Source organism: Mauremys mutica, chromosome 3 (assembly GCF_020497125.1).
Source record: "Mauremys mutica isolate MM-2020 ecotype Southern chromosome 3, ASM2049712v1, whole genome shotgun sequence".
Classification (NCBI taxonomy): domain Eukaryota; kingdom Metazoa; phylum Chordata; order Testudines; family Geoemydidae; genus Mauremys; species Mauremys mutica.
The window spans coordinates 90127029-90148387 of NC_059074.1; the positions used below are offsets into that span (position 1 = coordinate 90127029).

The window sequence follows — 21359 nt, forward strand, 5'->3', positions numbered from 1 at the left end:
GATCCAACATTACCTCATCAAGTGTGCCTCCTTCAGGAACTCACTCTTTTCATAGTCCGTTGCACCCTTCTTCAAAGTCTAAGGCCAAAACAAGTAGTTAGCACAATTCAGTCAGTGCCAGTATAACCCATGTAGCATCTATAGAAGAAAAAATTCAATGGGCCATTTTCCTCTTCTAACACACACACTTTTCCTATTCTATATTTCCAGTAGTGGCTACAATGTAATAGGCACTTTCTAAACAGAAGTAGGCATCTATGCCTTCTTCCTACTGTGAGGAGCTCACAGTGTAAAGACAGCCTAGTAAACAGACAGCAGGGTATGGGGAAGGGAAGTAACACCTGAGGCTAAAGACACTTAGGAAAATTGCGTTCCATCTGAAAGGAGTTGCCTATAGTTGTGCAATACGGTATTAACCATGTTTTCAGATGGATCCCGTTTGTTTTCAGCTTTCCCTTTCTGTGGCAATGCAACATGCTCTTGATAAAGGTAAAGCTACATGTTCAGTGTTCCCATACATGCTATTACACCTCCCAGCTCTCCAGGTCTTGTTTCAACTGATAGTTAAACAAGAGGGAGATTGGATCATTATGTCAAGTCACATTACTGTGGCACTAGGGTATATCTACACTGCAGTTGGAAGCCTGCCTCCCAGCCTGGGTAGACAGATTTACACTAGGTTTGCTTGAGCTAACACACTAAAAACAGCAGTGTGGATGCTGCAGCATGGGTGGAGGCTCAGGCTAGTCAGCCGAGGACTGATCCAGGGGACTCAGGTGATTAGCCTGAGCCGCCGTCTGTGCCACAGCATACACGCTGCCAATTTTGGTGTGCTAGCTTGAGTAGCATTAGTGACTCTGTCTACTGCGTCTGGGAGGCACACTCCCAGCTGCAGGGTAGACATGCCGTGGGTTGCCTAGTGAGTTAGTCTCACATTCCCAAGATTTGGAATTGAATGTAGATTTGGTCTTAGTTAAGTCACTAGAGGAGGGTAATCCAGAATTTAAATATCTATCTATCTATCTATATATAAAATTTAAATTCTGGATTACCCTCCTCTAGTAACTTATATATATATGATTTAAGTTAAAATGTTTAACTGTCTCAGATAAGGAAAGGCCCAAGACTTGACATTAACATGTGCTATGAGGGGAGCTCAGCCCTTAGTGATTTCCACAAGGATTCCATGAGTGAATCAGTGGCAGGGACAGAAATAGAACCCATGTTTCTTGACTCCTATTCCTATGGCCTAACCACAAAGCCATTTTTGCTCACCTTAGACCATGCTGTTGCTAAAGGGGCTACACAGCTGAAATTACCTTCACTGCCACTTTGGATTCCCCATTTCCAGCTCCTGTGATATCTACTGCAGTCCCTTCGTACACCTCTCCAAAGGCTCCACTTCCCAGCAGATTATGCAAATTCAGTTTGTCCCGAGGAAAGGCTGGCAAAGATTCAATCTCCGCCCGAGTAGGAAGAGTGCTACAAAACAGTATGGCTTGTTATAGCTTTAAAAATAAATATTCATTCAAATAAGTACATGGTTGAGGAATGTTCTCAAATTTTGCCTTAAACAAATTTGGTACAATTTGTCTTGAACGCAGTTTACAAGAGACTGAAGTGATGCACAGGATTTTTGCATGCCCTCTGCAGAGGAGGGAATTACACCTCTTGTGTACCTAGAGCCAGATTTATACCCGTCACAGCACAGAGGATGCTGAGCAATCATGGACTGATATTCCACAGTGCCACAATGGGAGCATCTGGGTCCTATGCTCTTTTGAAAAGCTGGTCCTTATTTAGGTGCCTAGATGGAAGCTGAACTCTTTTAAAAATCTGCCCCAATTGAGGGCACTGAGTCACTTTCGCTGGGCCTGATTCTCTGAGTGCTGAGCACCCACAGCTCCCACTGACTTCACTCAAGTTTTAGGTGCTCGGCATCTGTGAAAATCAGGCTCACGAAGGTCGGCTAAATTTTCTGCTCTGGAAGTAGCTTTTACACATGTCACAATTACATACCTCACAGCATAGCAAGCATTAGACAATCCCACAGCATCAGCCAGCCCCCTAAGTTGATCTAATTCTTTATCTTCTCTGACAAGCACTATCTGCCCATGCTGCGCAGACTTTCTGAACTTCCATATTCTGTGCCAGACTGGAAGGGAAAAGCAGAACATAGGAGATTGCACTTTGACATCCTTTTACACAAGTAAGCTGAATAATTACATTTGCTTTTCCTCTATATCATAGACCCTTTTCTAGTCCCTTTCCCGCATTTGGGTTTATACATATGAACATCAGTGACATACCTGACGAAACAATTACTAACCGTACTAGTGTGAGTTTACAATGCAAGAGTGCAACTGCACCCTCAGTATCCCTCTGCTCTCCCTACAGAGAACTAAAATCATTGCAATGAAACTTGCCACTATGAGTATAACCGATAATCTCTGGTGACCCAAAACATGAGCATTCTCAGGTCCCTTCTAGCCCCAGGTCTTCTGCATGGGGGCTATACAGCACCACACAGTAGAGATCCAAGTTTCTACTGTGCTAAGGCCAGGAAACATGCTCCAGTGGTTGCTTGGCACCTCACAAGATCTAGCTCTAAAACACCAGCCGGTCCTTCTCTTACATTCCTGATCTGTTTCATTTTGTTGTGGTCTGGCAGACGCACAAGGTGCATTAAACTTTGTAATCACATACCTAAAGCAAACAGTGCAATCACAATTAAGATGAAGGCAATCACTCCAGTCACAACAGCTATGGTCATGGTTGCCTCTGGGCGGGGCGCAGCGTCTGTTAAGAAAGAGAAGAGTAGTTCACTGACATTGCAACTGAGCTCAGCAAAACTGTGGCTTTGTCTACACTGCACTTTCGAGGTTAAAACTTTTGTCACTCAGGGGTGTGAAAACATACACCCCTGAATGACAAAAGTTTTAATGACAAAAAACGCTTGTTTGGACAGCGCTTTGCCAGTGGGAGCTGCTCTCCTTCGATGTAGCTACTGCCCCTTGTTCGGGGTGGTTTTATTTTGTTGCCGGGAGAGCTCTCGAGTGGCTACACTGTGCCCCTTACAACAGTGCGGCTGCAGTGGCACAGCCATGCCATTGTAAGGGATGAAGTGTAGACGGAGCCTGTTAGAACTCCCGCTCTGTGCCGTTCCTCTAACCTCCGACGGTTGTAAATGAAAGAAGAGTGCAGAGCTGTTCAACTGTTAAACAGTTAGGATGGGATTTTCAAAAGCCTCAGTGCATGCCTACGTCTGCTCCCACTGAAGTCAATGGGAAAACTCTCACTGATGTCAATGGGAGCAGAACTGAGCAAACACTGAGCTCCTTTGAACCCCACCCTTACTTCATTCGATATACCACAGCATCTCCAGACAGTGTAGAAAAACATATCCAACCCAGGGATAACGAGTGCAGAGAGAGTTTGGTCCCAGTGTTTCTCTGAAAAGAAAGTTAGCCCTAGCACTGCCAACTGGGAATCTTCACAGAAACACTGCTATTAATTGCCACTTACACATTTTACACTATAGATGCTACGACATCTTCATACAAATAGTTGTCTCTGTTCATAAATCATTGGGGTTACCCTGAATAAAAATGATTTGTGGTGGTGATCTACCATTTCAATGTTAGCTGATTTACAGAATAAAAAGTACAGCACATACCTTTAACCAACACTATATTGTCACTGATGCCACTGTATTCACCCAGTCCCAGCATATTTGCAGCTGCGGCTCGAAACTGGTAAGTTCCTTCTAGGTTCTTGGCCTTCCATGTGCATATATTGGTACAAGAGCCATTGTAAACCATCTCCCAAGAAGGCTTCATTTTGCTTGTGTTCCAGGACCCCTTCCTACAAAGTGCACAGCAAAACAACAAAGATATATTAGCTAGTTTTTGTTATTTATGGCTTCTGCCATACATCATTTCAACAGCATGGCCTACATGAAGACTCACTTCTTGCACATGCTCTCTAGCCAGTACCATTCCATTCATGTGGGTTTGGCTACAGAAACATAGTGATATTAACATGCCGTTCCAGTAACGCAGGAGATGACACCTCTTTAGCCTGGCATAGAAAATGAAATGCCAGCATGTTTTGGACATACCCGGTGAGGGCATCCTTTCTGCTGTTTTAATATGCCGCTCATAGCCAGGATCTCAGAACACTGTTGTTTGATTTTAGGCAAAAAACTCTTCATTTATTCTTTGTACTGTTAGAGGTTTTAGCTCTCTCAGGCCTAAAGCAGTTCAGTGCCTCTTATGTATCAGGTTTCACAAGCTAATACAGAAAGCATGTCACTGGCAGGGAAGACACAATCCTTTAGCTAGCCAGTTTCCCACAGTATCTGCTGGCTGCCAGGTATATTGCTTCCTTTTAAAGTTGGCTTTGATTGGCTCGCTTACCACAAATTCAGAGCAGATTATACATCATCTGAAGAAGGAACATACATTAGATCTGTAGGGCATGTCTGAATCGTCATTTCATGTTACACGATACAGGTGTACTCCATGTGAAATGGCCTTGTACTGTATGCCAACAAACCCCACAACTCACTCTAAAGCAGAACAACAGAACAAAAACATCTAGCCCAGAAAGCCATGTGGAAGCTAAATGTATATGTTGTCGGGTTATTCATGTTACTGATAGAGTTCTGTGAAAATCAATGGTTATCCTCAAGGAGATTATGCCAATATTTTCTTTGGTATTGGTTAGCTGGGTTCACACTTATCTAACTGGGTTCAAATGGGTGCAAAACTCAGTTGAAACCATTGACCTTCTCCTGGTTTTACATCAAAGCCACATGAGAAAAGTAAATTTCAGAAAACTGATGAAAAATCAAAGATGAATCATGGACTGATTATGGGCTGCTTTGGAGCCAGGAGAATACAAACTTGTGACTGTGCATAACCCTTACATGAGATAAAGCTCCTTATGCCTTTCCTCACCTTGGACTCCCACACATGGGTCAGGTGCAATCTGGCCTTTAGCAGATCAAAATCATCAGGTCTCATCGTATCTCAGTTATCGTATCTAGCTCAGTACTGTCGTGTTCTCATGGTAGAAGCTTACAACACCAGGAAAGTATGCCTGGGTGAAAGCTTATGCAGCTGAAGTATGCCAAGTTCTGGCAGTGCTGTCAGTCTTTCACTATCATGAGCACTAAATTAACTTAGGAAAAACAATGCACTGAGTTTTATTTTTTGGTTCTTTTCCTAACCCCCAATTTACGAAATGTCATAGAAATATCCCAGCAGAAGAACCCCCTTTGATATTATGCAATGTATTCATCTTTGGGAGATTTAATACTTACATTGACTCTGGAATGCCCTGACAAGATTCCCCTCCAGATTCCTTATCAGGAATTGGAAGAATCAAAGACAACTCTTCTGACAAAAAATATCCTAGGCTATACAGTTACCCCATCTGATCCCAAAAGAAGGACTTTTTACAGTTTTAGCTACTGCTGTGTAGATGCCCATGAGTATAGACATGTTCACTAAAGCTAACCATTTGTAAGAGGATTAATTCAAGGAGTTTCCAGTAACCTGGAACATTTAATGCCCTTGTCTGACAACTATTTAACATTTCCCCCGCAATGCCTCTGGATAATGAGGTATCTATACTTCAATTAGTGATGAATATGCATTAATTGATTCAGAGGTTTGATTTGGAAAAGCATCCAAAACTTCATCTGATTAACCAGTTTATCCAAACAGATCTATGTATCTGGGAAATGGCTTGGAAATCTTATTAGAACTAGTTTTCTTATGAGATTTCCAGAACTTTCTGTTTTTTCTGAGTTTATCAGAGTCAGAAATATTTAGAAGATAGCCTTTCCTAAGACATTTCTTAATCCTCAAGGAGCTGACTGAGGAGATATCTGAGCCATTAGCGATTATCTTCGAAAACTAATAGAAGGTGGGACAGATTCCAGAGGACTGGAAAAGGACAAATTTAGTGCCCATCTATAAAAAGGGGAATAAGGAAAATCTGGGGAATTACAGGCCAGTCAGCTTAACTTCATTACCTGGAAAGATAATGGAGCAAATAATCAAGCAATCGATTTGCAAACATCTAAAAGATAATATGGTGATAAGTAACAGTCAGCATGGATTTGTCAAGAACAAATCATGTCAAAGCAAATTAATAGCCTTCTTTTACAGGATAACAAACCTTGTGGATGGGGTATGAGCATTAGATGTGTTATATCTTGACTTTAGTAAGGCTTTTGACACTGTCTTACGTGACCATCTCATAAACAAACAAACTACAGAAATACAATCTAGATGGAGCTACTATAAGGCGGGTGCATAATTGGTTGGGAAACCATTCCCAGAGAATAGTTGTTAGTGGTTCACAGTCAAACTGGAAGGGCATACCAAGTGGGGTCTCACAGGGATCAGTCCTGGATCCAGTTCTGTTGAATATCTTCATCAATGATTTAGATAATGGCATAGAGAGTACACTAATAAAGTTTTCAGATGATATTAAGCTGGGAGGGATTGCAAGTGCTTTGGAGGATAGGATTAAAATTAAAAAATGATCTGGAGAAACTGTCTGAAGTAAACAGGATGAAATTTAATAAAGACAAATACAAAGATTCCACTTAGGAAGGAACACTCAGTTGCACACATACAAAATGGAAAATGACTGCCTAGGAAGGAGAACTGCAGAAAGGGATCTGGGGGTCATAGTGGATCACAAGGCAAATATAAATTAAGAGTGTAAGACTGTTGCAAAAAAAGCAAACATCATTCTGGGATATTAGCAGAAGTGTTGCAAGCAAGACATGAGAAGTAATCCTACCACTCTGCGCTGATAAGACCTCAGCTGGAGTATTATGTCCAGGTCTGGGTGCAACATTTCAAGAAAGATGTGGACAAACTGGAGAAAGTCCAGAGGAGAGCAACAAAAATTATTAAAGGTCTAGAAAACATGACCTGTGAGGGAAGATTGAAAAAACTGGATTTGTTTAGTCTGAAGAAGAGAAAATTGAGAGTTTTCAAGTAAATTAACAGTTTTCAAGTACATAAGCAATGGGCTTAAATTGCAGCAAGGGAAGTTTAGGTTGGACATTAGGGGAGGGCTAGCTCAGTTGGGGAGGGATAGCTCGGTGGTTTGAGCATTAGCCTGCTAAACCCAGGGTTGTGAGTTCAATCCTTGAGGAGGCCACTTAGGGATCTGGGGCAAAAATTGGTCCTGCTAGTGAAGGCAGGGGGCTGGACTCAATGACCTTTCAAGGTCCCTTCCAGTTCTCAGAGATTGGTATATCTCCAATTATTACCTTTATTAGGAAAAACTTGCTAACTGTCAGGGTAGTTAAGCACTGAAACAAATTACCTAGGTAGGCTGTAGAATCTCTGTCATTGGAGGTTTTTAAGAGCAGGTTAGACAAACCCCTGTCAGGAAATGTCTAATTACCACTTAGTCCAGCCTTGAGTGCAGGGAACTGGACTAGATGATCACTCAAGGTCCCTTACAGTCCTACACTTCTGTGATTCTATTATTTCAATATTGCCTTCAGATACATAAGGAAGACTTAGCCATAAGGAAGACTAAAAGCTCCTTGGGTCTCTGGTGTAAATTTTCAAAATTGATTTTGAGTGTTTTGGGACGTTTCAATTTTTGGAAGCCTGAGACACCTCAGAGGGGGATGATTTCCATAATGAACTGAGCACCAGCCCTCTGAAAATCAGATCCTTTAAACTGTGTCAAGTTGAGTACCCAAAAAATCAAGGGACCTAACAATTCTAGTCACTTTGGAAAATTTAGGCCAGCGTGCTTGTGAGGTCCCTGAATCTCCTCATCAACTCCTCAGCCTACCTCTTCTATTAGTAAGCAAATATGAGGAATAAGCTGAAAGCCCGAATTCCCCCCTTCAGCCACAAATCATATTGATGATCGTCCTTCCTGTCTTGCCTGAAAACAAGAGGTGCAGGAGTATGTAAATACAATTTCAAAACAAAGGATATCAAACATTTAGAAATTTCTAAAATGGCTTAAGTTCAATTTGGGATTTGGGCCAAAATGTAAGCTCATTAGTATTTAATCTGAACCTATTTCCTACTTAATTACTGTAAAACGTTCTGCTGGATACCCATACACAAATGAACCATCGATCATTTGCTAGCAGGAGCATGCTCTGCAATTCACTTACCTGCTTTCTAAAATGTGGTAGGTAAGATTGCTTCCATTGTCTTCAGCTTTTTCCCACTGTACAGAATTTTTATTCTCCTCTGCTATTTGGGGGATTCCTGGTTTACTTGGAACTCCAGCTATTGTGCAAAGTGAGAAAATGTAGAATTCTGAAAACATAGTATATTAATACACACATTTCCTATTCTGAGAAAAAAGTGACAAGAGCCAGGGCTAGAGCAAAACTTCGACGTGCACTTGGGTGTTGAGACATCTGAAGGAACTGGAGATTCTCATCTAAAAGGCTACTTGTGAAAAAGGAACCTTTAGAATTTTATTCATGATGGGAAACTTCACAAGGTTCATCCACACACATTCAGACTTCTGCCTGGATTCACGAGTTCTTATAACATTAAAGTATTTCATTTCAATTCCACTCTCTCCTTCCCCATCTCCCACCTTTGAAAAAGTGCTCCAATTTTATTTTTGGCGGATATTTATTTTGTGCCTTTTTTTTTTTTTTTGAGTTCACACAGAGAGAAATCAGTGATTCTTATAAGATGAATATTATATGGAAAAGCACCCTGCAAATGTTTCCTTGCACCCTCAAAATAGTGTTAATCTAGGATCACATGATTTTAAGGGCTTACCCCTAGTTTTAAAGCTTCCTGGAGGTGAGGTGCTTTTTGCTCCGGTTATGTAAATAACTGCTGCTCGCACAAAGTAGTTGGTGTCAGGACGAACTCCCGTGAGATGACATTTATACGTGGGACCTGCCGTACAGGTGATGTTTGCAGGACAAAACCAGCCATTTTTTGTTTGCCACTAGAAAAATAAAATATCATCTGAGTCAATGGTCTCACTCTGTGAGGGCCTGATCCAAAGTCCATTGCAATCAACAGAGTCTTTCTATTGACTTCAGTGGCCTTGGTATGGGGCCCTTAAAGAAGTATGTATACAAACACGAGTATTGAGAGGCTATTGAGACAGGGGGAACGTGAACTACAAACCCTCTTCCAACAGACCAAGACCACCTAGATATTTGATGTTATTCTTCTGAGATCTACAAGGCCTGGAAATCACACGGGACAACAGAGTGGGTAGCATAGATGTGCAAGAGCTGGAGAGACCATAAGCAGCCTTCCCCTTCCACACCTGTGTTTGACCTGTACCTTTGGCTCGCTGTGAGTTTTGCTTGCCAAGCTGATCCTAAGTGAAGCCATCATGATTATGATCAGCTCTATTAAGACATTCATGCAGTCTAGTAGCATCTCTGGCATTTTCTGACTACCGTGGTTCAGATGTTAAACCTGAAGTTGCCATGTATATTGCTACCATTGTAGCATTTACTTCATAGCGCATGCTGCAGGACTGATTTGTTTCCCCAGCAGTTTCTTTCTAGGCCTGCCCCATGTAGGAGATGAAAATAAAATTCATAGACTGTTTTAAAAAAAATTATTTCAACATTTAAAAAAATTGGAGCCCACCTATTTCTTTCTAACCACAGCACACACTGGAGAGTGTGTAAGGGGGCTATTCCTTCCCTGAGAGATTCTGGATGACTCAGCCAAAAATCTTTTGGAAATCCTGGAGAACACCTGCTGCAGGGGCAGTTCTCCCTTGTTCCTGGCCAGTGTTGCCTTCACCTTGCCCCTTGTTGGAGTACTACTACTGGCAGTGACATTATAGTGCCTGAATTACCCAGTATGACTCCTTGCATCCTTCCCTACCTCCCCACCCTCTACAAGGCTGGACAAAATCTGGCCTTTAATCTGAAAAGAAAAGGCTATTGTTTACCTTCTGCAATTCAAACCAGAAGCTGGTTATGTTGCCATGCAAAGGAGACCTCCATTCTAACTGACAACTGGTGTTTCTGGCAATTATATGAACTGGGACAGGCGGAGTCTCAAACGTTGCTGCAAACACAGGGGCACTCTCAGAAAACCAGTTCTTCTCTGGATGAAAAGCAAGAACCTAACAGGAGAAACAATGAAACATACAGTCTCAAGCCACTCTGAAAACTGCATTGGGTGTGGTTTTGGTGGTTGTTGTTATGGCAATGTGAGTGCTCCCTTTAGTCATTCAAGTACCTTGGAACATTACTTAACTGCTTTAAACAAAGTTAATACTCAGGGAAAGATTAAGACTATGTACAGCCTGAATCCAAACATTCTTGGCCTTCCCACTAAAGCTATGGGGACCCTGAAACAGGACTCCTCTTGGCCGCTAGCCCCATCCAACAGACTCTTCTCAGCTCCCCAGTTTCATCTTTCCCACAGAACTGCTCCCCTCATATTCCTTCCTTGTGTGACACAAGCATTTCCACAAACCTTTGGGTAGCGTTTTGACACCCACTGAGTCCTTCTCCCTAGGTTTAAAATCACCAATTAAAATATCACCTATTCTGTCCATATAAGTCTCCTTCCTTTGTCTGCAGCCTGCCTGGACAGTGTCATGGATAGCGTCACACTTCAGTGGAATTCAATGACCCACAAGGAATTGCAACATTTTAACCAACTAGATGTTAAAGACCATTCCCTGCACTCCTCTTTCCGGGGCACATCCTAATTTGAGAGACGTTTTTCTCCTAAAGTCCACCAAACAGCCAATGCGCTGCATGCATTTTTAGACCCTTGTTAACCTGCCCTTGCTAATACTAAAGAAATACCAGAATTGGTGTATTGTTCCTCCAACTATTTATTTGCAGTATGCTTTTTTTAAAAAAAATTATAAACTGCTGAAAGGTGGAATCCACTCGTATGTGTCTGTCAACTTTCAGTGAAATAATCAAGTATAGTTCTATGGATAGAATAGAAAAACCTGGATGCCACAAAGGGACTAAGGCAGTGCGATGCTCAGCTTCCCAGCGCTTAACTTTTAGGTGCCTAAAAATATCACAGCAACACCACCGTGATCCACAAAGCCTGAATTAGGTGTGCAGGCTAATATGTATGAAGAGACAAGCACCTTACAATGAGAGCCTCAAAAGCCAGCATGCTAAGCAGGGAGCCGCCTTAGCTAGCCTGTGGAAGATGCTGTGGAGAGGGGCATGTGCTAAAGCTCTGCCCTTTTCTCAGAGACAGGCTCCTGAATCCACGCTGCAGGGAGGCACCTATCTCTGCTTAGTGACCCACAGCCAAGAACCCTCTCCTGGAGTCAAGTGGTGTAGGCACCTAAGTCATTTTTTGTGAGAGTGGGTTAGACACCTGCTTCACTCCACACAAAATGCATAGGGAGGTCTAGTGACCACCCTATACATTTTACCCCAGTTGTTGGAGCACTCACCTGGGCTGGGGGGACCCAGGTTTAATTCATTCTTCTGCCTGATAGGGGAAAAGAAGCCTCCCACACCTCTCAGGACAATGCACTAACCACTGAGCTATGGGATATTCTGATGTGGGGCTCCCTCCATCTCTCTGTTGAAGCTGTACCACAATGGATCAAATAATGAAAGAGCGATTGGGCCAGAGAGCGAGCGAGAGAACGATTCTGTAGCCTGGTGGTTAGGGCACCCATATGGGAGATGTAGGATCCAGTCCCACTGCTCCAATGACTTTACTTACACACAGTGGAAGAGCGTCAACAGGCAAGACTGAGGGAGTGCTATATCAGGATATCCCATAGCTCAGCTGCTAGAGCACTCGCCTGAAATGTGTGGGAGATCCCTGTTCAAATCCTTTCCCCCAGCCAGAGGTGGGAATTGAACTCAGGTCTCCCATCTCCTAGGTGAGTGCTTTGGCCAGAAGCTAAAAGCTGCAAGGTGAGTACCACACCAATCAGATTTTGAACGGGACCCAGCCCTGAAGGCAGCCTCTGAGCATGCCGACCAAATCAGGCCCCACACACTTATCCTTCACATATCTTCCTCCCAATCATGGATCGTCCTGGGGCTTAGGCGGGAAACAGGCTTCCAAATGCCTAGAGTGGATACTCCCCTTAGGCTGGGGGGAGGTCCTTTAGTAGTAGGCGGGCAGAATCCCAATAGGATCACTCTCCTGTAGCCATCTGGCCTGCCCCGTCACAAGTAATAGTGTGAGGCAGCAGAGTGCATGCCAGGGGCAGGAATTCAGGCACCAAGGGAACTTTTATCCTGACAATTTAGGCATCAAGTGAGTTTAGCACCTACAGCATTAGGCAGAAGTTTTCTGGATCTCAGTGGAGCCTAAATGCCAGACATAGGCACCTAAGTCTGGAGTTCTTGGTAAATATCTTGGTAGATCTGGACCAAACAGCTTTTTGGGAGAACTAGGAATTTTCCATTAAATAAAAATATTTTAATAATACTAACAATAGGCCAAAGACCTGGTCCTACTACCAGTGGAGTTAATGGGAAGTCTCCCATTGACCTCAATGGATCAGGATAGAAGTTTTGCAGTGAGACTTCAAGATTTGACCAACTCACATTTTAAATTTATATAGCTTCATTTATCCCAAACTACTGCATATACCATAGGACTGAAAAACTCTGCCTTACAGGGGGAAGGTTGGCAGCCATCTGATCAACTCACAGCATGCTGCATGACAGTGCCAAGAAGAGAATTACTAGCTAAAGATATCACAGCCAAGCATTACACATATGTATGGGGTCTTAAGTGTCCACACAAAACAGAAAGGCCCCAGAGCTCAGTTTTTAAGATCTCATCTGAAAGACCCACACAAGGAGAAATGGATGAAGTGTGATTTATCTTCCTCAGAAAGCTGAAGGACTGAGACAACTCTGCCAGGGGTCTGAACCCATGTTTACAAAATGCAAGTATGCTCTTACTTTACAAAACAGTGGCTTGGTCACTTTTTGGGTAATAAGTATGTCTACTCAAGAAACCTGAAAATATGATAAAGTAACTTATAATTATACCTTGAATACGTTATTTGTTCCACCATTGAGGCTGTTAATAGACCAGGCAAGTGATCCATTTGGAAATTCATTTTTTCTCAAAGGAGCTGCAGGAATTGGGGGTAAAAAGTTGACAGTAATTTGATAGCGGACAGAGTCTATGGGTCCATTTGGCTGTGAAGGCTCACTCCAAGATATATTGATGGTGTCATCAGACAGAACCAGTATCTCAATGAGGTTAACTGCCTCTGGTACTGAAACAAAGAGCAAAACAAAAATCTTGTAGATTTAGGTGACAAGGGTTATTTTCAGAGAAATCAAGAAGAAAGTATCAGTATAAAGGGCTTTAAATATACACAAAAGCATGAGACATATGATCCATTTTTAATAATTACACTCTACCCCTACAAATCATACACATAAAATCCACATTCTTCTACATCAAAAACTGTGCACTGATTCAAAAATATTTTGAGGTGCTTAATATGTCTTCGGCTATCCCACAGTCCTAGCAGGTACACTTACAGCTATTCTTCTTTGCCAGCCTGGCAGTGGTGCCACAGAACTCATGCTCTTTGCTAGACTCCTACCTGGGATCTCAGATATGCATTTACTCTAGGCATGCATTAGGAAAAAAAAAGCCCGTATACTGAAATCAGAAATTTTGCACACTGATAATTCAACAATGTCTGAAGGTAGAAACGTGAAAAGTAGGCTTGTTATGTTGATCTTCTTGAAATATAAGGAGTAAGTCAAGTTTGAAGAAAGACAGTTTAATAGCTTTAATTCTATAAAGTGTGCATTTTAACCCGGGGAGTCAAATGCTGATTTACTTTTGTTTTGCTTGATCTAAAAGCTAGAAAGTTAGAATGAGGCTTCATGCAAGGATAGCAAGATCTATAAAGCCTGGTTTTAGGGATGTCTGTGTTTGAGAGGTTCCACATCAAAGAAGTTACAGTTTCTGTACATCTTGTGTTGTTAATCTCTCTCTCTTTTTAAAAAAAAAAATCAAAAACAAAATGTCAGCTGCTTTGAAGCACTACAGATTTTTCTTAGCAGTACAAGAGTGTTGCCTCTTATGATCTTGAGTTGGCCTTTGGCACATATCCTAAGAACATATGAAATGATACTCTGTTCACGATCTGCCAAGAGAAGTACAGCCATCCATATATAAGGAGAAATATTTAATAAGGTATCAGTCCATCCTACAATGAGATTTTAAACCGAGCAGATGCACTGCACTGATATTTTCTGTAGTGAAACCATCATATTCTTGCATTTCGTTCAAATGAACTATTAGCTAATTTGTAAAAGAAACACAAATAAAATATCACCTCATAAGTCATGGAATCACAACAGTTAGAAATGGAAAATATTGTTAGGCTAACCAAGTTCCTGTCTATCTAGTATTGTTTCCTACAATACATTTTTCAGTGCTTTGTTTTGTCCACTTTTAAGTTTATCAAACAATGAAGCTTTCACCATTTATCTTGAGAAATGGTTTCATAATCCAGTAGATCAAACTGTTAGGAAGTTTTCCATACTGAGTTTTCTATATTGCTTATTTTGATTTCATTCCATTTCTCCCAACTATACCTTCACACTATGGAATCCATTCCAAACCATTTCAAATAATAGAATGGGGCATTTTAATATTAATAAGGATGCACTCTGAATTGGAACTAGAGCTGAATGATCATTGTACATATTTTTCTGTGAATATTCAATAACATTTTTAAATAAGTTTATTACAGCCACGCTTAGAGATTTCTCCTCCACTTCATTTCCTAACCATGTCAGTTGTTACTAGATGACCACTTTGAAAAACCAAATCCTCTTTTGACATTTACAGATACTCTTTGAACTGATATATGGCATGTCCATACTGGTTCAGCAGGAAAATAGTTTTATAAACGGAGGGCTAGACAGGTAAATGTCAGTATTAGGTTTATAACAAGGTAGAGTCCCTTACACATCAGAATGAGGAGGATGTGCTTTGTAAATCATCATCATTTACTTCTGCGGTTTACTTAATTTTTATATGTATTTTTCCCTAAAGTACACTCATGTTTTGGCTACAAGATCATAGATTATTCAAGTGAAATTTGCACGGGTTGTGTTGATAAGGAAAACAGATTTCCTGCTAAGAAATGTGTGGAGTAAGAGTGACACTCAGTGGCAAGACCAAAGCATTTATTTTTCCTAGCCCTATTTCCTTTGATTCTCCCCCTCTTCTGTATTTGCAGGGATGTAAAGGTTGATTCAAGCTTCACTCATTTTGACATAGAAACAATGGGAAGACAGAGAGGATCCACAAAGTTCTGATGTGTTGTTAAATATGCTAGGAACATGAAGAAGCTTTGACAGCAGCTGATTTAATTCCAAGCTTTAATAAAACTGTTAATCACATGCAGAAAACCAGGGGCGGCTCCAGGCCCCAGCACGCCAAGCACGTGCTTGGGGCGGCATGCCGCGGGGAGCGCTCTGCCGGTCACCGGTAGGGCGGCAGGCGGCTCCAGTGGACCTCCCACAGGCGTGACTGTGGAGGGTCCACCGGAGCCGCCTGCCGCCCTACCGGCGACCAGCAGAGCGCCCTGCCCCGGCATGCCGCCCCAAGGCGAAATGTCTAGAGCCACCCCTGCAGAAAACTAAGAACAAAAGTCAGGAAACACACACATTCCGACAGCAGTGTGGAAGTTAGATTCCTGGAGGGAAAATTAAGACTTCATATTGCGCACACATGAAATTATTTTGAAATGCTGCCTCAGTCAAAAAGAATCACCGCAGTTGCTTAGCTATTGCTTTATGCCTTCTCAGGAAGTCAACAAGCCACGGCATTAATGGATCACTCCCTATGGACTCAGATATTTCACAGGTTTATATTTAGGGTTTCAGTTTTTCAGAGGTTATTAATTTCATTTTTCAATAGGGTGACCAGATGTCCCAATTTTATAGGGACAATCCCAATATTCAGGGCTTTTTCCTATATAGGGACTTATTACCCCCCATCCTGATTTTTCATATTTGCTATCTGGTCACCCTATTTTTCAAAGGTTTTTTGTTTTAGCAATTTTTTAGTTTTATGTAGATGCCCACAAATTGGGGTTTTGAGGACTTTCTCTTTGTATATACCACAATGAGTAATTATATGCATTACTCATTACAGTGGTACATAGCAAAATAAGTAATCCCTTTGTAATGTTCTGTAGTGTGCTTCCACGTAGTATACTGTTTAAAACTGCACTATGTCAAAGCACTCAAAAGAATCTTTAGTGCTTACCAGCAGAGTCTACAAAGACCAATTAATGTGCACCATGTTCATGCACTTTGGAAATTACATCCCCTTAGCTCACAGTACTGCTTTATGTAGACAAGCCCTTAGATCCAAGTAACCATTTCTAGTATTCTTCTCGTGTCTATTGGATAAACACTGATTTTGTTTTTTTGCTGTTATATCGGTGTGTTTTATCACTGTTTATTGGTTAAAACTGAAAATCAGAAACCCTATTTATATTGTTAGACCTCCAGCCTTTTGTGCAGATCTGAGTAGATTAAATTTTGAGCAGACACTTCCAAATTCTCTAGCAGATGATACATAGTTAAAGATAAAGGGCCTTATTCTGCTCTCGCTTACATTGGTGTACTTCAGAAATAACTCTAACTGAAGTCAATAGCGTTACATTTGCCTAAGTGCGACTAGAACTAGACCCAAAAGTCAGAGTAGAACCTAAAACTCACCTCCATAAAGAGTTGTGCCAATGGTCTGTTTTCCCAAATGTGGCTGCTCAGAAGAATCTGAATAATAGTTTTTCACAGCAGCTTGTATCACATAAATTGAAAATGGCTGTAGGCCTTCAATAAGTGCTTCAGTATTTTCCTGAAGTTCCTGTAATTAAGAGGTAGAATTACAGACAATAAATACTTTTAGAAAATAAAGCACTGTATGTCCAAACAAGCATCTGGCAGTGAAATAGGAACATATGATTTAATTACATAGGAAAAAATCAAAATATCGCAGTACTTTTTCCTAAAAGTAAATTTAAGGATCATGAAAGATGCCAGATTGACCACATTAGAATGTTAACATCTCTAACAGATCAGGCACAACACATGTCATCGTCCTGCAATTGACCAATGTCTTTAATCCTGATTTGGGTGAGTCACTTCTAGGAATGAACTAGGGTACGTCTGTTTTTGTGCCATTTTAATCCTTGCCCTCTCTACTGAGATTACCAACAAGGATTTCAGTTAATTAGTGCCAAGTGTAATGATGTTTTTATGACTGAGACTCACAACTCATTTCATGTAAAGTACCAAGGAATCATCAAACTGTATCGTTTTATGCACAGATAATGAACTTCTTCCATCCCAGAAAATGTTTTGTCATTGTCATGGTATTATAAAGATGTGAGCTAGGGATCTTATCCAGCCTCCACTGAAATAAATGGAAATCTTATCATGATTTCAGCAGGCACTGGCCCAAGAGCTAAGTGCAAAAATTACAGCTACAAAACCATATTGTTCAGCGACTGTCAGGGGGATTAGAAATAGCAACTGCGCAAAAAAAAAAAAACCTAAAAAAAGAGATAGAGCACAAAAGTACACTCATTTCCTATGGCAAGCACACAAAGATACCAAATCAAACTGGTCTCAATGGTTATTTAAATAGATTAATTGCATCCACAACCTGCTTTTGAGCAGTAGAAACTGAAGGGTCCCTTCAAATAAGCTTTAGCAAGGAAATGTTAAGAAAGTAGAACGTCAGAGTCCTCTTGTGTGCAAATATGTTACAGAAAGCCAGGGAAGGTACCATTTCTGGCAAGAAGAATTATACAGAAAAGGTGGCATGGTTTTATGGAGTGGGAAATTAATACATAGTAGTGTCTGTCTGTGGAAACAAGGTTTCATAATGGAATATCAAATACTTAGAAGTGTCATGGAATCACCTTTTCATAAATGATGCCATGCAAGTTTTTGCTCCAAAATAGTCTTACCATTACTGTACAATGAAGGCCAGACAAACAGCGCGCTGAGCTCTTGCCATCATTAGTAACTTTTCCATAGTACACCAAGTATGTTGAAGTAGGGCGTGTTATGCCAGTGCACAGAAGTTGTGTTTTGACAGACGGTAAGCTTACTGTAAAACTGGTGTTTGTAATATTAAGAATAGTAGGTTTCTCAGCATTTGAAGCTAGAGTCAGGCATCTTTTATCTAGAAGGGATGGGAGGGAAAACATTCTGAAGTATAACAGCTGTAGGGACAATCCAGATTTTAGATGTGATCCTACTGCCTTTAGCAACAGAAAGTATAACTAGCAAATACTATCTTTTCACTGGTTTCATAAACAGATGAAGAAAAACGTCTGAATTTAATAGTTTGGATTCATTTTTTGCAGCCAGTAAAGGTAAATTTTTTCAAAGAGAAGATTTGTTTATTTTCTTGTAAGTTACTCAAGGACAGATTTTTAAAAAGGTATTTAGGTGCCTCGTTAGGCGCTGTAGGAATATAGGCCCACATTAGATTTGGGTGAACTATGGTATGAAATTGAGTTGGGATATTAGCATGAGCAACAGGCCCAAAGCATTTGACCAAAGAGAATATGACCCCGAGAAAGAAGAATTGCTGTGTTTAAGTTGTAGTGAGCCTTCAAAATACCTGTGTTATCTTATTTAAGGTTTGAGCTGAAGTAATAGAAATAACACAATTAACTGGGTACCAGGTACAGTAAATAATTGGCTACATAAGAAACTCCTTCATCTGGCCTTAGCTAAGGTCCAATAACTGGCAATGCCTTCACTGTTTGTTAAAAGGTATAAAAAATGTAAACCCTTTCAAGGGTTCATTGCTAATACCTGCCTGACCAAGCTGGAGCCAACCAATATGGGTCTAAGCACCCTGGGTCAGCCCTTTTGTAAGTATCTTGATCAAATGCTTATAAATGTTTTGTTACTGCTTGGATGTAGTAAATTGCTTATTATTTAGCTTTTTAGGCATGTTTAGAGCAATTGTAGCCTTTGGATTTAATAAAGGAATTTATGGTTAAATTAGTGTCATGGAAATACCCTGCATAAATAATAATTCCAACAGATATCTAAATACCTTTGAACATCTGGCCCTTAGTTACTATGGTGACGAGTGCACAATAGGTAGATTACACTGAATTTGCCTGTCATAGGAGAAGAAGAGCTGCAGGGCAAAGTCTAATTTTCATTTGCAGTGATGTTTTCTCACACTAACTTTTTTCATCCCTCTGCTCGCTAATTAACTCTCACAATTCTACTTTGAGTCATCAGACTGTCTTCAGGATGCCACACTTCCAGCTTTCCTGTGGTTCGATTGTAAATCACCTCTTTTCGTACGACTTGCAGATTCCAAATTCTTTTAAAGAGGTATTCTCCACTACTCACATCCCATGCTCATGGAATGTAAGCAGCATTATGATGCACTCTGACACGATGCAACATCCGGCCAGTTCTTAGCTTTCATTCTACCTTCTAAAACTGGCATTGTATTACAATCTATTGAACTGTCCTACGTATCTAAATCATTTTCCTCTGAAATCCATCTGCAGTGGTAAATTTTAGGTAAACACTCTTAGAATAATTTACAAACCAAATACATTCTTTTAAAAAGACATGTTAAAATTTTAAAAACCTGCTACCTGGGTAGGGCTGCATGGCTGTGCTGTAGGCTAAGATTTGCACCTGTTCATGTGCTCTTTCTTGAAAGAAGAGGGGTTTGCTCTCTTGATTTGCTTGATAAATTGTCGTACAGTCTTTTGTTACAACAGTCCAGTATATAAACTGTCTGTCGACAGTCAAACTACCAATGGTCATGTCTGTAGAAAAATATTACAGAGTTATGTTTCAGAATAAAAATAAAGGCAAAAGTGCAGTTAGATACCCAGTCCCACTGAAAGTCAAAATGAGTTGAGCATTTAACTTGCATCTGAGTCTTTGGAAAGCTCCTCCTAAAAAAAGACTTCTGACATGTCTCATAAAGGTGAAACATTTCCCTCTTTAACAAAGTGTAGATTTGATGCCTTCTCTTCTTATCCAATTATTATGGTTAAGATTAATTACAGGAAGAGTAATTCAATAATGATAAACACCAGTAATTATAGAACACAAAATTGTGGCTCATCATTCATCTTAAATGGAATCCCTCTCTTAAGGAGGAGATGATCCCTCACTTCCAAGATGAGATGTTAAAAACCAGCAACCGCTCTGTGCAGCAGGAACACTACACATCCCATAGACCCTTTTGTAATAGGACATTTTTAGCCAAGTCTCTTTGGCTACAGTGTCTAGGACCAGGCTGAAAACTGAGCCTGGATTACAATTATAGAGTTATCAGGGTATGAGTCATCCTATAAGACTTTTTGTGCATGGAACATCTTCACTACATTCAAGCCAGTATTACCCTCTGGCATATCTTTTTGGTTGTGGGAAGGAGGCACACAAATTCTGTCAACAATATTAAACCCTCTCTACGTAATGTGACAATGTGGTAGATACTGTGGCATCCACTGACAAGCAGCAGCAGTTGATGCAACACTGTGTCTGTCTGACTGATGATTTAATGGGAAACAATAATTCCTGCAAATATCCCACACTGTTCTTTTCCCCTGCTCTGTTTCAATGGCAAGCATAACTAAATATTCAGACATAGACTTCTTTTTCCTGTCTTCACTTCAAAGTGGTTAATGTTGTGGAGAAAATCCATGATGAGTATTGCATTATTTTTGCTGAAAAGTAAATTCTTTGACAGCACAGTAGGGAACAGACTGAGAATTAAAAAAGCATCAGAGAGATCTCACCTTGAAGACTAGGAACACTGATAACTCTCCAGCAGTGGCATCCATCTAAATCTGAGGCCCAGATTTCATCCCTTCCTTTGATAAAGAAAATATGGGCTTTCTTGGAGTCAGACATATCTATAGTCATTGCTCTTCCAAGGTCTGTTTCAGTCACATTGCAACTGCAGTAGCTTCTTCTTGTCTGATGTTCTAAAGGTGTGTGTCCCAAAATGTGGTGCGTGGTATTATTCACGATATCATAATAAAATATCCAGCAGCCCGAATCAAAGGCTTCCATCCAGTACAGACGACTATCAAACAAAATGTGTCATTTACAATAGAAAATCTTGCTCCAGGCAACCTACCTTAAATACACAGTCTAATGAATTAATACAGCCATAGAATCATTACAGTTATTGTAGGGTAAATACAATGGAATTCCCTCAGAGTGGCGTCAGGTTTTTTTTTTTTTGTCTATTTGTTTTTGGGTTTGTTTTGTTTGCTTTTAAACAGAACATCTTTAAACAGAGGTCCTCTATGACCAGAATTACAATGTGCAGATTGCAGAAAATTTT

The 21359-nt window shown here is 40.7% G+C and overlaps 1 protein-coding gene across 1 annotated transcript in view; it reads right to left on the reverse strand.

Annotated features, from left to right (window-relative positions):
* Positions 1 to 21359, reverse strand: part of ROS1 (ROS proto-oncogene 1, receptor tyrosine kinase) — a 96549-nt gene that overhangs the window by 25864 nt on the left and 49326 nt on the right. Inside the window, exons 24-36 of the mRNA XM_045010300.1 lie at positions 20806 to 21095; positions 19648 to 19824; positions 17980 to 18197; positions 16724 to 16871; positions 13007 to 13239; positions 9949 to 10125; positions 8802 to 8976; positions 8174 to 8291; positions 3677 to 3864; positions 2707 to 2799; positions 2020 to 2155; positions 1320 to 1482; positions 14 to 78 (exon numbers count right to left, since the gene is read on the reverse strand). Coding sequence (XP_044866235.1) covers positions 14 to 78; positions 1320 to 1482; positions 2020 to 2155; positions 2707 to 2799; positions 3677 to 3864; positions 8174 to 8291; positions 8802 to 8976; positions 9949 to 10125; positions 13007 to 13239; positions 16724 to 16871; positions 17980 to 18197; positions 19648 to 19824; positions 20806 to 21095 — 2181 coding nt within the window. The remainder of the gene's footprint in view (positions 1 to 13; positions 79 to 1319; positions 1483 to 2019; positions 2156 to 2706; positions 2800 to 3676; positions 3865 to 8173; positions 8292 to 8801; positions 8977 to 9948; positions 10126 to 13006; positions 13240 to 16723; positions 16872 to 17979; positions 18198 to 19647; positions 19825 to 20805; positions 21096 to 21359) is intronic.